This window comes from Anas platyrhynchos, chromosome 1 (assembly GCF_047663525.1).
Source record: "Anas platyrhynchos isolate ZD024472 breed Pekin duck chromosome 1, IASCAAS_PekinDuck_T2T, whole genome shotgun sequence".
Taxonomy (NCBI): Eukaryota; Metazoa; Chordata; class Aves; order Anseriformes; family Anatidae; genus Anas; species Anas platyrhynchos.
This window is the reverse complement of record NC_092587.1, coordinates 14,539,059-14,551,127: the sequence shown is the minus strand read 5'-3', so window position 1 is coordinate 14,551,127 and position 12,069 is coordinate 14,539,059. Positions and strand designations below refer to the sequence as shown.

Here is a 12,069-nt window from a genome sequence, read left to right as displayed (position 1 = left end):
AGGAGACCTGCACAGCTCTGCTGTGGTCTTGTTCCATAATTTTTTTGAACCATTCAACTCCATTGACTTTAACAGGGATTGATTTCAGCACCAGAATCACAAATTACTGTCATTCCTTTACAACATCAGTCAATAAAGTATCTTATGAAGTCAAGCTGTAAATTCTAATTAATTCTGTAATTCTAACTGTAAATTCTAACTAATGAAGTAGAAGTTAGGGGGGCTGTGAAAAGAGTCCAGAAGCTGCCCCATGTTAGATAAGGGCCGGTTTCATCTGGCTCCAAAGAGACCCACTGCTGGCCAGAGTCAAGCCATGAGCAATGCTGGCTGGACCTCTGGGAGAGCAGATTTAAGAAAGAAAAAAAATAAAAATAAAAATAAAAAACCTGCTGGGCAACAGCAGCTAGGAGAGTGAGGAGTGGGAAACTGCCCTGCAGTCTCCAAGGTCAGTGAATAAGGAGGGGGAGAATCCATCCATCCATTTCTTGGGTGGCGTGGTCTGCACCAACTTTGTTGGTGGGCATCTGCACAAGTCCTGGATGTTTTTCTCCTCAGCCGAGCCCCCAATGGTCTGCTCACATGTTTTCAGTGGGTTCCAAACCATCATTCGCCCATCATCCATCTATATACACCTTCTGGGGGGTTGACCATTGAGGGCATCTATTTCTTGGGTGGATTTCCTCTTCTGTCCCAGACATTCTGTCCCATTACATTCATCCTTTGGCCTTTGCAGCACACCACCCAAAGGCTGGCAGTCCCTGCCTGATTTCCCTGCAACCTGTCTACTCCAAGTCTCCTTGAATTCCAGGTGCAAAAAACTTGGCAAGAGATTGCCAGCTATAGGGCTGCCCTTTTTATGGGGTGGGTTCCAGCATACACTGAGGTGGTGTCAGAGCAGGTGGCAGCTGACATCACAGGAGGCCCCTTCATGGCAGAGGAGGCAGATACTGAGTACACCCAGCATCATTTTGCTCATCCTTACCACAGATCTTAGAAACAGTCTTCTCCATTTCATCTCTTTCATTTGCTCCTTATGTTGCTCTTGAAGGAACTGAGCAGATTCTGAGCTGAAATTGGTTGTGCTGCTGTTGTATTTGATCCATTCTGCTCACGCCTTTCACCTTGCCTGATGGCTGCAGATGTGTCCCTCCCGTTTCAAGGGGGGAAACAGATCCTAGCCCAGGAGCTGGCAGGACTCGTTGAGAGGGCTTTAAACTAGGTATGAAGGGGGATGGGGATGAAATGAGGCTCAATAGAGATGATCCTGGAGTACGTGGAAAACAGCTTCCTGACTCAGATGGTTTGTGAACCTACCAGGGACGGACTGGTGGGAGATGTGGTGGTCAGGAGCCATCTTGGTCAGTGACCACAAAGTGGCTGAGTTCTCTGTTCTTGGTGAAGTCAGGAGGGGTGTCAGTTAAACTGCTACCCTGGACTTCCAGAGGGCAGACTCTGAGCTGCTCAGGACACTGGTAGGAAGGGTCCCTTGGGAGTCAGTCCTGAAGGGCAGAGGGGTCCAGAAAGGCTAGATGCTCCTCAAGAAGGAAGTCTTAAAAGCACAGGAGCAGCCTGCTCCTGTGTGCTGTAAATGAGCTGGTGGGGAGGAAGACCAGCATGGCTGAACAGGAAACTTCTGCTGAGTGTCCAGGAGTAAAAGAGAGTTTATGTCTGGTGGAAGAAGGGACAGGCAGCTCGGGAAGAGTACAAGGAAGTTTCCAGCATATGCAGAGAAAAAAAATCAGGAAGGCTAAAGCCTAGCATGAGCTCAACCTGGCCCATGGCTTGGATAGGTACACCCTTTTCCGGGCTAAAAACTGGCTGGATGGCCGGGCCCAGTGAGAAGTGGTGAATGGAGTGAAATCCAGCCGGCCACTGGTCATGACTGGTGTTCCTCAGGGGTTGGTGTTGGGGCCTATCCTCTTTAATATCTTTGTTGGTGATTTGGATGAGGGTATGTATGTTTGCAGATGACACCGATCTGGGGGGAAGTATTGATCTGCTGGAAGGGATGAAGGCCCTGAAGAGGGACCTGGACAGGTTGGATTGATGGGCAGAGGCCAGTGGGATGGGATTCAACATGGCTAAGTGCCAGGTCCTGCACTTTGGTCACAACAACTACATGCAACGCTACAGGCTTGGGGCAGAGTGGCTGGGAAGCTGTGCAGAGGAAAAGGATCTGGGGGTGTTGGTCAATGCACACCTGAACATGAGCCAGCAGTGTGCCCAGGTGGCCAAGAAGGCCAACGACATCCTGGGTTGTGTCAGGAATAGTGTAGCCAGCAGGAGCAGTGAGGTGATCGCTCCCCTGTGCTCTGCTCTGGTGAGGCCACATCTCGAGTACTGTGTTCAGTTTTGGGCCCCTCACGGCAAGAAAGACATCGAGGCCCTGGAGTGTGTCCAGAGAAGGGCTACAAAGCTGGTGAAGGGTCTGAAGCACAAGTCCTGTGAGGAGCAGCTGAGGGAACTGGGGTTGTTGTGCCTGGAGAATTGGAGGCTCAGGGCAGACCATATTGCTCTCTACAGCTACCTGAAAGGAAGGTGTGGGGAGCTGGGGGTCGGCCTCTTCTCACAGATAACTAGTGACAGGACTAGAGGGAATGGCGTCAAGCCAGGGGAAGTTTAGGTTAGAAATTAGGAGACATTTATTCTCAGAAAGAGCAGTCAGTCATTGGAACGGGTTGCCCAAGGAGATGGTGGAATCACCATCCCTGGGGGTGTTCAAGGAGAGGTTGGACATGGTGCTTGGGGACATGGTTTAGTGGGTGACACAGTGGTGGTGGGGAGGTAGTTGGACCAGGTGATCTGAATGTCTTTTCCAACCTTAATGATTCTGTGATTCTAAGCATATCTAAACCACCCCTAAAGCTGGGGGATGAAGGCCCAGGCAGAGAGCTCTGGCCCTGAGCTCCTAGAGGTCTGATGCTGGGCTAAGCAACATATTTGCAGGAGATGGAGCTTTCTCAAGGCTCCATGTGTTCAAAACCACGCCAGAGCACACACAGGTGGTACAGACCATCTCCTTGTCACCTTGTCACCTTCATTTGGAAATGCAAGGTGCAGTTCTGCAGACTGGTAGTTTTGGTCCCTGCTGTCCTGGGGGCTCCCCCTCCTGTGATACCTCGCTGTCATTTTTAATTGTACAGAGTGTTTTAGTAGCCTGCTCCACAGAGCAGCTGATCACTTGTGTGCTTTCAAGGCATACACAGACAGAAAAAGACAATACCACATTTCAAAAATGAATTCTAGCATGTGCTTGATGATGCTTGCACACTGCTGGAGTGCTGAGAGGTTTGGCACCCTGTCCCATCTGAGTGCTTGCAGAACAGCCTCACTCCTCCAAGGAAAGCTCCGCAAGTGGCATCTGCTATGCACATGCTCTCACCCTTCAGTGCACTCTGCACCATTTGTGTTTTGTACTCACAGATGCATATTCTTGGAGATTTCCAATACAAAAGCCAACTAGTCATTACTTGTAACTAGTAACTAATTTGGAAGTTGATCTTAACAGCAAGGTCACACATTAGTAACCACGTTAATATTAAGCCTGGCAAGCGTACAGCTACATCAGATTTAAAAGCAGTTTACAGATAGTGGTATAAATAGAATCAGTGACACTAATTCATTGAATTTTGAGGCATCAACAACGTCATTTTCCTGTAATAAAGGAGCCTATTCTATTCATTTTAAGAGTTTATATAACCCTCAGGGATGGGCACATCAAAATTTGACAGCTGGGGATTGACTGTATTTCATCTGTGCAGTTCATCTAATGCTCACAAGCACAAATGAGAACAAAGCAGAAGCCACCAGCCAGGGAGGAGGCTGCCAGGCTGGGCAGCAGCTGTATTTGTAATGCAGCAGTGAAAGAAAAGAAGGAACCATCCTTTTCACAGCTTTAAATTTGGACTGCCTCCAGGAGCCCAAAGCAGCAGGCTGATCTCAGTACCTCTCCTGCTCGCCACACAGGAAACTGGGGTAGAAAATTCTCCTTGAACGAAGAAGCAAACTGTGTGAGAATGTCATACCCTGCTGCCAATGCCTTGCAGCAGAGCAACCCCAGGCTAGTTGAAAGCCTGACTCTTTGCTACCGTTCTCAGAAGTATTACCCAGCCTGGCAGCTTCTTATGAATTACCACCCTTGGCCAGCTTCCCACAACTTATTCGCAGTAGTAACATCTGTCACAGATTTAATTCAGGAAAGTCTAATTATTACAGTTGCTCAGCACTGGGGATCACCAAAGGTCTGTGGCATGTAGTGAGAAGGCTGTGAAGGCTAACCAGAACTGCAGGTAAAATTCTGACTGGGATTTGCAGTGCCCACTTGTCCCACAAGCTGAGACCAGCTTTCTCAGGGCATGGTACCTGCACAGCACCGCTCTACTTTTGTGTGATCCTGACAATAATTTGACTGGCAAGCCCATGGTGGAGTTTCGCCTGCTCTTCTTCCCAGGGAGCTGGCAGTGCAGCAGTTCTGACTCACAGGGCACACGTGTGGGAGCTCCTCTTCCTTTCACCGGAGGTTGAGCTAGCTCTGATCACCTCACATTTTCTGGGGGGTGACAGCATGCAGAGTTCATGGTGAGCAGGCTGCTCAGTCTCTCATCTCTGCATATTCTTACTGTGTAGGAAGAGAAATGAACCACATTGCCTAAGACTCTGAGTGTGATGGTCTGTTCTGAGACATTAATGACTGTAATGCAAATGCAGAGCCGTACAACTAACACTGGAATATTTTATAAGGACTCAACGAGGAAAAGAGAGGGTTTTATTTTTTATGGTAAACAATTAAAAAGAAACAACAGCTGTTCCTATTCGGGCATATGAAAGACCATCCAGGAGGGCACTTGGCACCCAGCTACACCTATCTGAGCCTGCATATGTGCAGGCCAGGGCTGGTCCAGTAACATCTCTCTCCAGGTGCCTCTGCAGCCCTGCTCAGCCACTGACAGGGAAGTGTAACAGCCATATCTTATTCTGTATAGCACCCCCCAGCTGCATTTCCCTGCTGCTTCTGGTTTGCTTTGCTGCCATTTCTTTCCGACTTCATTGGATCAACAACTCCTGTAAGTGTTTGACATTTTATTTCATGAGGAAAGAAGGGTGTGTGGCACTGCAAGGATAGAAAGCAGCACAGGTGATAAGGGGAGGGAATACAGAAACCAGAGAAGTCCGTGAGAAGATTCACCACTGATATCTGGGCTTCTGTGCATTCGTAAGGAATCAGTGGTATTTTGTTGCAATTATTATTCATAACTGAGAATTTCCTGCACAACAAAAGCTGATGTTTTCAATATTTCTTGTCAAGATATTCAAAATGTCTGCTATCTCCTGGTGCTCACAGAGGAATAGCAAATGCAGGGAACAATCGAGTGAAAAAACAAACAAACAAACAAACAAACAAACAAAAAACACTCCACTTTCCAGTATCTGCAGATCTGCAGTGGACAGTATTTTATCTATGGACAGTATTTTATGTGTCTGACTTCTCTTCCATGAGGTGAGCTGTGATGGAGGACAGTGCAGGTCAGGCCTGCCTGACTTGGAGAATCAGAGTCACTCTGGTTGGCAGGGACCTCTGGAGATCACCTCACCCAGTCCCCAGCCCCAAGCATGGCTGACTACTCTAATGAGGTCTAATAAGATCAGTAAGTCCCAAATCTGGGTATGGCACACAGGGCGCTCTGAAGCATGCTTGTCCTCTGGCCACCACCCGTTGTTCCTAATGCATGGCTTGGCCACGAGGACGCACAGTCCCGACACCACAGCACTCAGGGCCTCACTGCGGTTTCACCAAACTTCAGCTGAGCACACCCCCCTCAGCCTCCTGGCATTGCCACTGCTGTCCTATCTCACAAAATGGCCGAAGCTGTTCCTTCCTGTGACTCTTCCTGTACTGCTTCCCCAAGCAGGATGCCCCACCTGGAGACAAAGGCCTCCATGGCGGCAGCAACCACCCCACACAGCTGAACTTTCCCTCTAATTTGAGACTGATGGACCCCAGTGTGACACAACAAGGGGCAGGGCCATCCCAGTATGAGGTAATAGGGGCAGGGCCATCCCAGTATGAGGTAACTGGATGGGGCTGCCTCCAGTGTGACATAATTGGTGGGGTGGGGTGGGGTGGAGCAGGGCCACTGGCTCTAAAAGGGGGAGCCTTGGGGCAGGTGGTCCTGGTGAGGGTGTCTGTGGTTGTTGCAGGCTGCTCTGGTGTCTTCCAGGATGTTTGGCTTGCAAGTGGACATTAGTATGCTGCTGGAGCCCCTGGGCTTCATAAAGGTCCTCCAGTGGGTGAGTAGGGCTGGGAAGGCCCTGGGGGAGGCTGCGTTTCCTTAATGGGGCTCTTTTTCCTCCTGGCCTGGGCCTTGCTTTGCTCCTAAGCCTCATCAGGGCAGGCCTCATTAGGAGCGTGCCAACAGGCTGCTGGCTCCATGCTTTGTATTGCAGCTGGTGGCTGCTCAACGAAGCTGCTCTTCAGCCAGCTCTTTGGCTGGGAGGGGAGAAAGCAGTTCTGTAGATTAATAGGATTATGTATTAATTACAAATGTTATAGCTACTTGTGCTGCTCAGTATTGGTATCTTGTGTCCTGGGTACTGTGGGGTTGAGGTTTCCCTAGTGAACAAAGGGAAAGTAAGAGCTACAGATACTGAGTGTGGAGCAACTAGCTGCTTTAATGTACAGTTATGGGTGTCTGAGACTCCTAAAAATGCTTATTAACTGAGAGCTGCTGGGCTGGCTCTTCCTGCAAGCATTCAAATTAAAAAAGGTACCTCTGCTATAAAGCTGAGAAAAATGCAGACAAAACTTTCAAATTGCCTTACCAGTTATGTTGCTCTCCTTTCTTGGTTATAGAAACTCAACACTTTCATTCCCTCTTGACATCACATAAGTTTCCCGTCACTAACTTCATCCTTTGCTTACTTTTTCACTAGCTATTTTTGCCAGAAGTTTAGATTTGTTTCCTCTGAGCTCTAGTGATGTATACTAATACGGCTATGTGTGCACTTCTGTAGATCTTTTCCATTTTTGCTTTTGCAACCTGTGGAGGCTTTTATGGTGAAACTACCCTTTTAGTTTCCTGCAAGGGTGTGGTGAACAAAACTGTAACAGCTGCTTTTGCATATCCATTCAGGTGAGTGTTATCTCTTCAGTTATTACTCATTATATGCTGATTATATTTTCTTTGCTTTCATCTTTTTCTTCATGATTGCTTATGCTGTTAATTCTTTTACATAAAGTAAACCACCTGACTTTCTCTGTGGTAGTTTAAAAAGTGAATATTATAACTGCTCAAAGCATTGTGATTATAAGAGCCCTACAAAAACAAGTAGTTAGAGGGGACAATTCATTCTGTTACTGCTTTGAACTGCTCTACCTTAAACTACCTAGCAGTATGTAAAAGCTGCAAAATTGATTTAATCAGCAAAACAGCACAATCTTAACAGCCTCTTTCTTCATCAGTTTGTAGTTGCTCTGGAGGCATGACTGTGTGATGTTTCTGCTGTACAGCAAGCTCTAACCACATGAAGTATATTATCTTTTCTAGGCTGAATACTGTTGTATTTAGTGAACCAGATCCAGAACGCTGTGGTGGTACTTGGACTGACAGCTATCTCGTGGGCAACTTCTCCTCTTCTGCACAGTTCTTTGTTACGCTTGCAGTGTTGGTATTACTCTACTGCATTGCTGCCCTTGTTGTATATGTTGGATATAAGCATGTGTATCAACACAATAGCAAGTTTCCACTAACTGTAAGTAATACTAAGATTTTTAATGTCTTGCCTTTTAAAAACACAAAGATGGGAACCACTGCTAACACAAGAATACCTGAATTTATGAATATTCAGTAGCTCCAAAAGATAAGTGGAGCTTGTATCAAATGTCTTTCATGTCTACAGCACTTTAGCAGAAAATAGAAATCTATGCCCTTTAATATCTATGGTATGTTACCCTGTTACTGAGCCAAAAACTGGAGTGAAGCTCATTCTTATGTGAAGAGTGTCTTCACACCTTCTTTATCATGTATTTGAATATAGACTTGTTCTGTAGGGTGAGCCTCTTCTGTTAGTCACTAGGAATCTCTCCTCTGTAGAGCACCTGCTGTGCAGATGTGAGTAGCAGAGGGGAAATTGCTATCTTGTGAATTTTATTCACCTTAAGTACTAAATCCATGATCCTCAGAATGAGATAATCCAGAGCATACCCAAAAAATGGATCTAGTGACCTTTCAAGCCAAGTCTTAGCATAACAGCAGTGTAGTCTTAAATCCTCTGCTTTCTTCTCCCTGCTGGTACCCTAGCTTTGTGAAACTTAAATTTTTATAACACATGTCAGGCATCTGATCTAGATTCTCATTTCTTCCTAAGGATCAGATTGTATGCATTTTGTATCTATCAAGCATAAGTACAGTTCTATAGTTGATAATCAAAGATAATCAACTGTTGTAACTACAGTATTGTTAATGTCTACATGTGCTTGTGCTTATTAGTACTGATGTGGTTATTTTGATATAACTGATGTAGTTTCTGCCTTATTTTCTTGTGTATATTCATGCAATTTTTTTGAAAACCTTATAATGAATGCTTTTCTTCTGTAGGACTTAATTCTCACTGTCATAATAGCCTTTCTGTGGCTAGTCAGTACTTTTGCGTGGGGAAAGGCACTTGCTGACATCAAAATATCCACGGGTGCCAGTATTATTTCACAAATTGACTCTTGCAAAGCACCAGGAACAACTTGTCATTTTGTTTCTGTGACCAGAATGGGAACTCTGAATGTGTCTGCGGTATGTATTTCTTACACCACATGGTGTACAATAAATGTGTTACAGAATTAGTCAATAGTACCTGAGAATCCCATCCTACTGATCACACATGTTGCTTCAACTTAAGATTGTTTTATGGGATATCGGTTGTTCAGGCCTAATACAGTGGTAATCATTGATTAGCATTCATTTTTTTTAAAAAGGAAACTTCTTCCTTCAAGGAAATGAACAGAAATGACTTGTAGGGTCTGTCTCAGAATTATTGATATGGTAGTTCCATAAACACTGAAGTTGCCATACTATTTCTATCTCTAGACTAGAGCACCTTACTATGTTGCTCAGCCACCCAAATGGCTTGCTGACTTCTATAAGCATGGAGGAAACACTATGCTTTCTGCTCTCCGTTTGGTGCTGAGCCTAGCTGTTTAAGTGCATGAACTTTTGTGAACTTCTGCATATCAGAGGTTCCTTATAAGACAAAGATTAGTATGGAGTGCCCGTTTTTATAGACAGAACTCTTCCTCACAGCAGGGCAAATGAGGCTCATTGTATGATTGTCCTAGTAAATTTCTCTTTTTAGAGCTCTGGTTGTTATAATTTGGCCCAATAATCAGTCATGCGCTCTGCATATGCAGAGGTACCAAGAGACTGAAAAAACTTGTAGAACTCTGTCCTTTGTATGGAATAAGTTGACTATCTGATTTTTTTCAAAGTCTAGTTAAAATACCCTGTAATATTTGAAAGCATGTGCCAGTTTCTCCTCCCAATTAGAGGTTCCAGAGATAGCTATTGTTTCTGGCTTGTTTTGAAGTCATAATCTGTGTTCTTGATGTCAGTTCTTTCAAGCCTAAACTCACTTTTTCTTCTCTTACAGGTATTTGGCTTGCTTAATATGGTTTTGTGGGGAGGAAATATTTGGTTTGTATACAAGGACACCAACTTGCACAACCAGTCAAACAAAATTTCTCAAGTTGTAGGAATATATTCAGCTCAAAGGATATGAAAATGAGATGATAACTTGAAGTGCTTCTGCTTTCACATCACATTGCCAAGAGCATGGAACTATTAGGATTTCTTTTACTAATAACTGATAGTACAAAATGGAAGTCTATACAGAGTATTAGCTTGACATAAGGTCTCTGTAATTTCAACTGAAATGTTATCTTGAAATATATTATGCCTTAACAAAAACCTGCACAACTTTGTACAATCTTTAAAGAGCAAAATGTTGAGGTTATATAAATGCTGATGCTGTGGGGAGAGTTCTTATGTTACCCTCATAGGAGGGATGGGTAAGGAGCAACTGCATTGGGGTTATTACTGCAACCTATTTAGTTCTAATAAGCCTTTAACAAAAATGAAATGTAAATGCAGCTATGATGCGGGAAATTCCAATGAAAATGTAGTTCAGCTGCCTCCTATGATCACTAACTTGCAGAAGCTATATCATTAAAACTTGAAGCTTTGTCATAGTTGTAGGCATCATCCAGTGACTTGCAGATGATCCAGATTACTGTATAAAATCTGTTAACAGGTCTGACTGTAAGGGTGTTATTTCTGTGTTTAATGTGTTACTACTAAATGCCTTGGGACAAAAAGACTGAGTTTCAATAAAAGATCATTTCTCAAAGATAAGATTATGTATGTGTAATAGCTGACTTAAATGTTAAAACAAAAAGTATGGCTTAACACTTTCACACTTTGGGACACTCAAGCTAATGTATTCTAATAGCTAATGTCAGGGTTTCTATGACTCCCTTTGCATTGTGTGGACAGTCCTCATAGGTGGAAGGACAGGAATACAGTTAGCTGAATATGACCCACTCCTTAATATCCCAGTCTTTAGTATTGTTCAGTTTATTTCCATTTATTTGGAGCACTATGAGTCATCTTATAGACAGCCATAGTGTGATGGTTTTACATGGGTGGGCAGCTGAGCACCACCACAGCTCTCTATGGTCCCCCTTCTTCAGAAGGAAAGGGGGAGAAAATGCAAAGGGCTCAAGGGTTGAGATAGGGTTGGGGGATTCACCTTCAATCCTTCCTGAGGGCAAGAGGATGTGGTGATTGCCCAACAGTTACCATGATGGGCAAACTAGACTCTAAGTAGGGAGATTGATTGGTAGTAATAGGCAATAAATTTTACTAAAGAAATTAGGAAGAAAGGGAAGAAACCAAAACCACCTTCCCCTCCCCATCCACCCTCTTTTATCTCCTGGTGCTGCACAGGAGAATGGGGTTTGTGGTCAGTGCATAGCACTTCATCTCCACTGCTCCTTCTCAGTCCCTCCCATGGGATGCCATCCTTCCTGAACCAGTCTTGCAGGGGCTGCCCACAGGCAGCAGCTTTTCAGAAACTGCTCCCACATGGCTCTGTACCACAGGGTCCAACCCCCAGGAGCAAACTGCTCCAGCACGGGTCTCCCGTGGGCAGCAGCTCCCCCCAGACCCCCTGCTCCTGCGTGGGCTCCTCTCCAGGGGCTGCAGCTCTGGCCCGGGGCCTGCTCCTGTGGGGGCTCTCCATGGGCCGCAGCCTCCTCCAGGCCACATCCACCTGCTCCACTGGGGGCTCCTCCACCCATGGGGGGGCTGCAGCGTGGAGATCTGCTCCATGTGGGACCCATGGGCTGCAGGGGGACAGCCTGCTCCACCAGGGGCCTCCCCACAGGCTGCAGGGGAACTGCTGCTGCCTGCCTGGAGCACCTCCTGCTGCACTCACCTTGGGAGCTGCAGGGCTGGCTCTCACTCCTCTCTCTCCCAGCTGCTGTTCTACAGCAGTCTGTGTTTCCCTTTTTTAAATCTGCTCTCACAGAGGCGCAAAAAATATCGCTTATTGGCCTGGCTATGGTCAGCTGCAGGGCCCTTATCTGACATGGGGCAGCTTCTGGATTCTTCTCACAGAAGCCACACCTATGGCCCCCTGCTACCAAAACCCTGCCATGTAAACCCACTACCCATATGAAGATACTTGACTTTGTGAATTGCACAGAAACAATGTTTGTTTTGATTAATAAACAGATTCCTGTTCAATCTCTCTGATTCCTTTAAACTGTGTCATCAAATAAGCATATGCAAGCTACGGTGTGTGTAACACAAATCTTAAGTGTTCAGTGTACTACAGCTACAGCATTTCTGATAATGCATTTTCACGCTGAAGAGTATAATAAAAGTAGTATGACAAAGGTGCCTTCAATCCTTACTGCTGTGATAGATGCAAATGCATTGTCTTTTGGGACATGGCTTTAGCTGTTGCTGATCACGCAGAGGAGTTCTTACGCTGATGCCTTCAGTTGTTTTTTTTGGTGGG

General features: G+C 45.5%; 1 protein-coding gene across 2 annotated transcripts; it reads left to right on the top strand.

Annotated features, from left to right (window-relative positions):
- Window positions 1–1,453: 1,453 nt before the first annotated feature.
- Window positions 1,454–10,397, top strand: SYPL1 (synaptophysin like 1). Of its 2 annotated transcripts, none has more exons than XM_021275353.4 (6): window positions 1,454–1,472; window positions 6,219–6,288; window positions 7,012–7,130; window positions 7,545–7,749; window positions 8,595–8,783; window positions 9,637–10,397. In XM_021275353.4, the coding sequence occupies exons 2-6, from the start codon at window positions 6,220–6,222 to the stop codon at window positions 9,763–9,765; spliced, it is 711 nt and encodes a 236-aa protein (XP_021131028.2). In that variant the 5' UTR covers window positions 1,454–1,472; window position 6,219; the 3' UTR covers window positions 9,766–10,397. The 2 variants fall into 2 exon arrangements, with proteins under 2 accessions (XP_021131028.2, XP_071888693.1); XM_072032592.1 differs by lacking the exon at window positions 1,454–1,472 and adding an exon at window positions 5,829–6,038.
- The last annotated feature ends 1,672 nt before the right edge of the window (window positions 10,398–12,069 follow it).

Coding starts and splice junctions, on each gene's coding strand:
- SYPL1 (XM_072032592.1), top strand. Junction 6,289..7,011: donor TCATAAAGGTCCTCCAGTGG/GTGAGTAGGGCT, acceptor GCACTTCTGTAG/ATCTTTTCCATTTTTGCTTT. Junction 7,750..8,594: donor ATAGCAAGTTTCCACTAACT/GTAAGTAATACT, acceptor TTTCTTCTGTAG/GACTTAATTCTCACTGTCAT.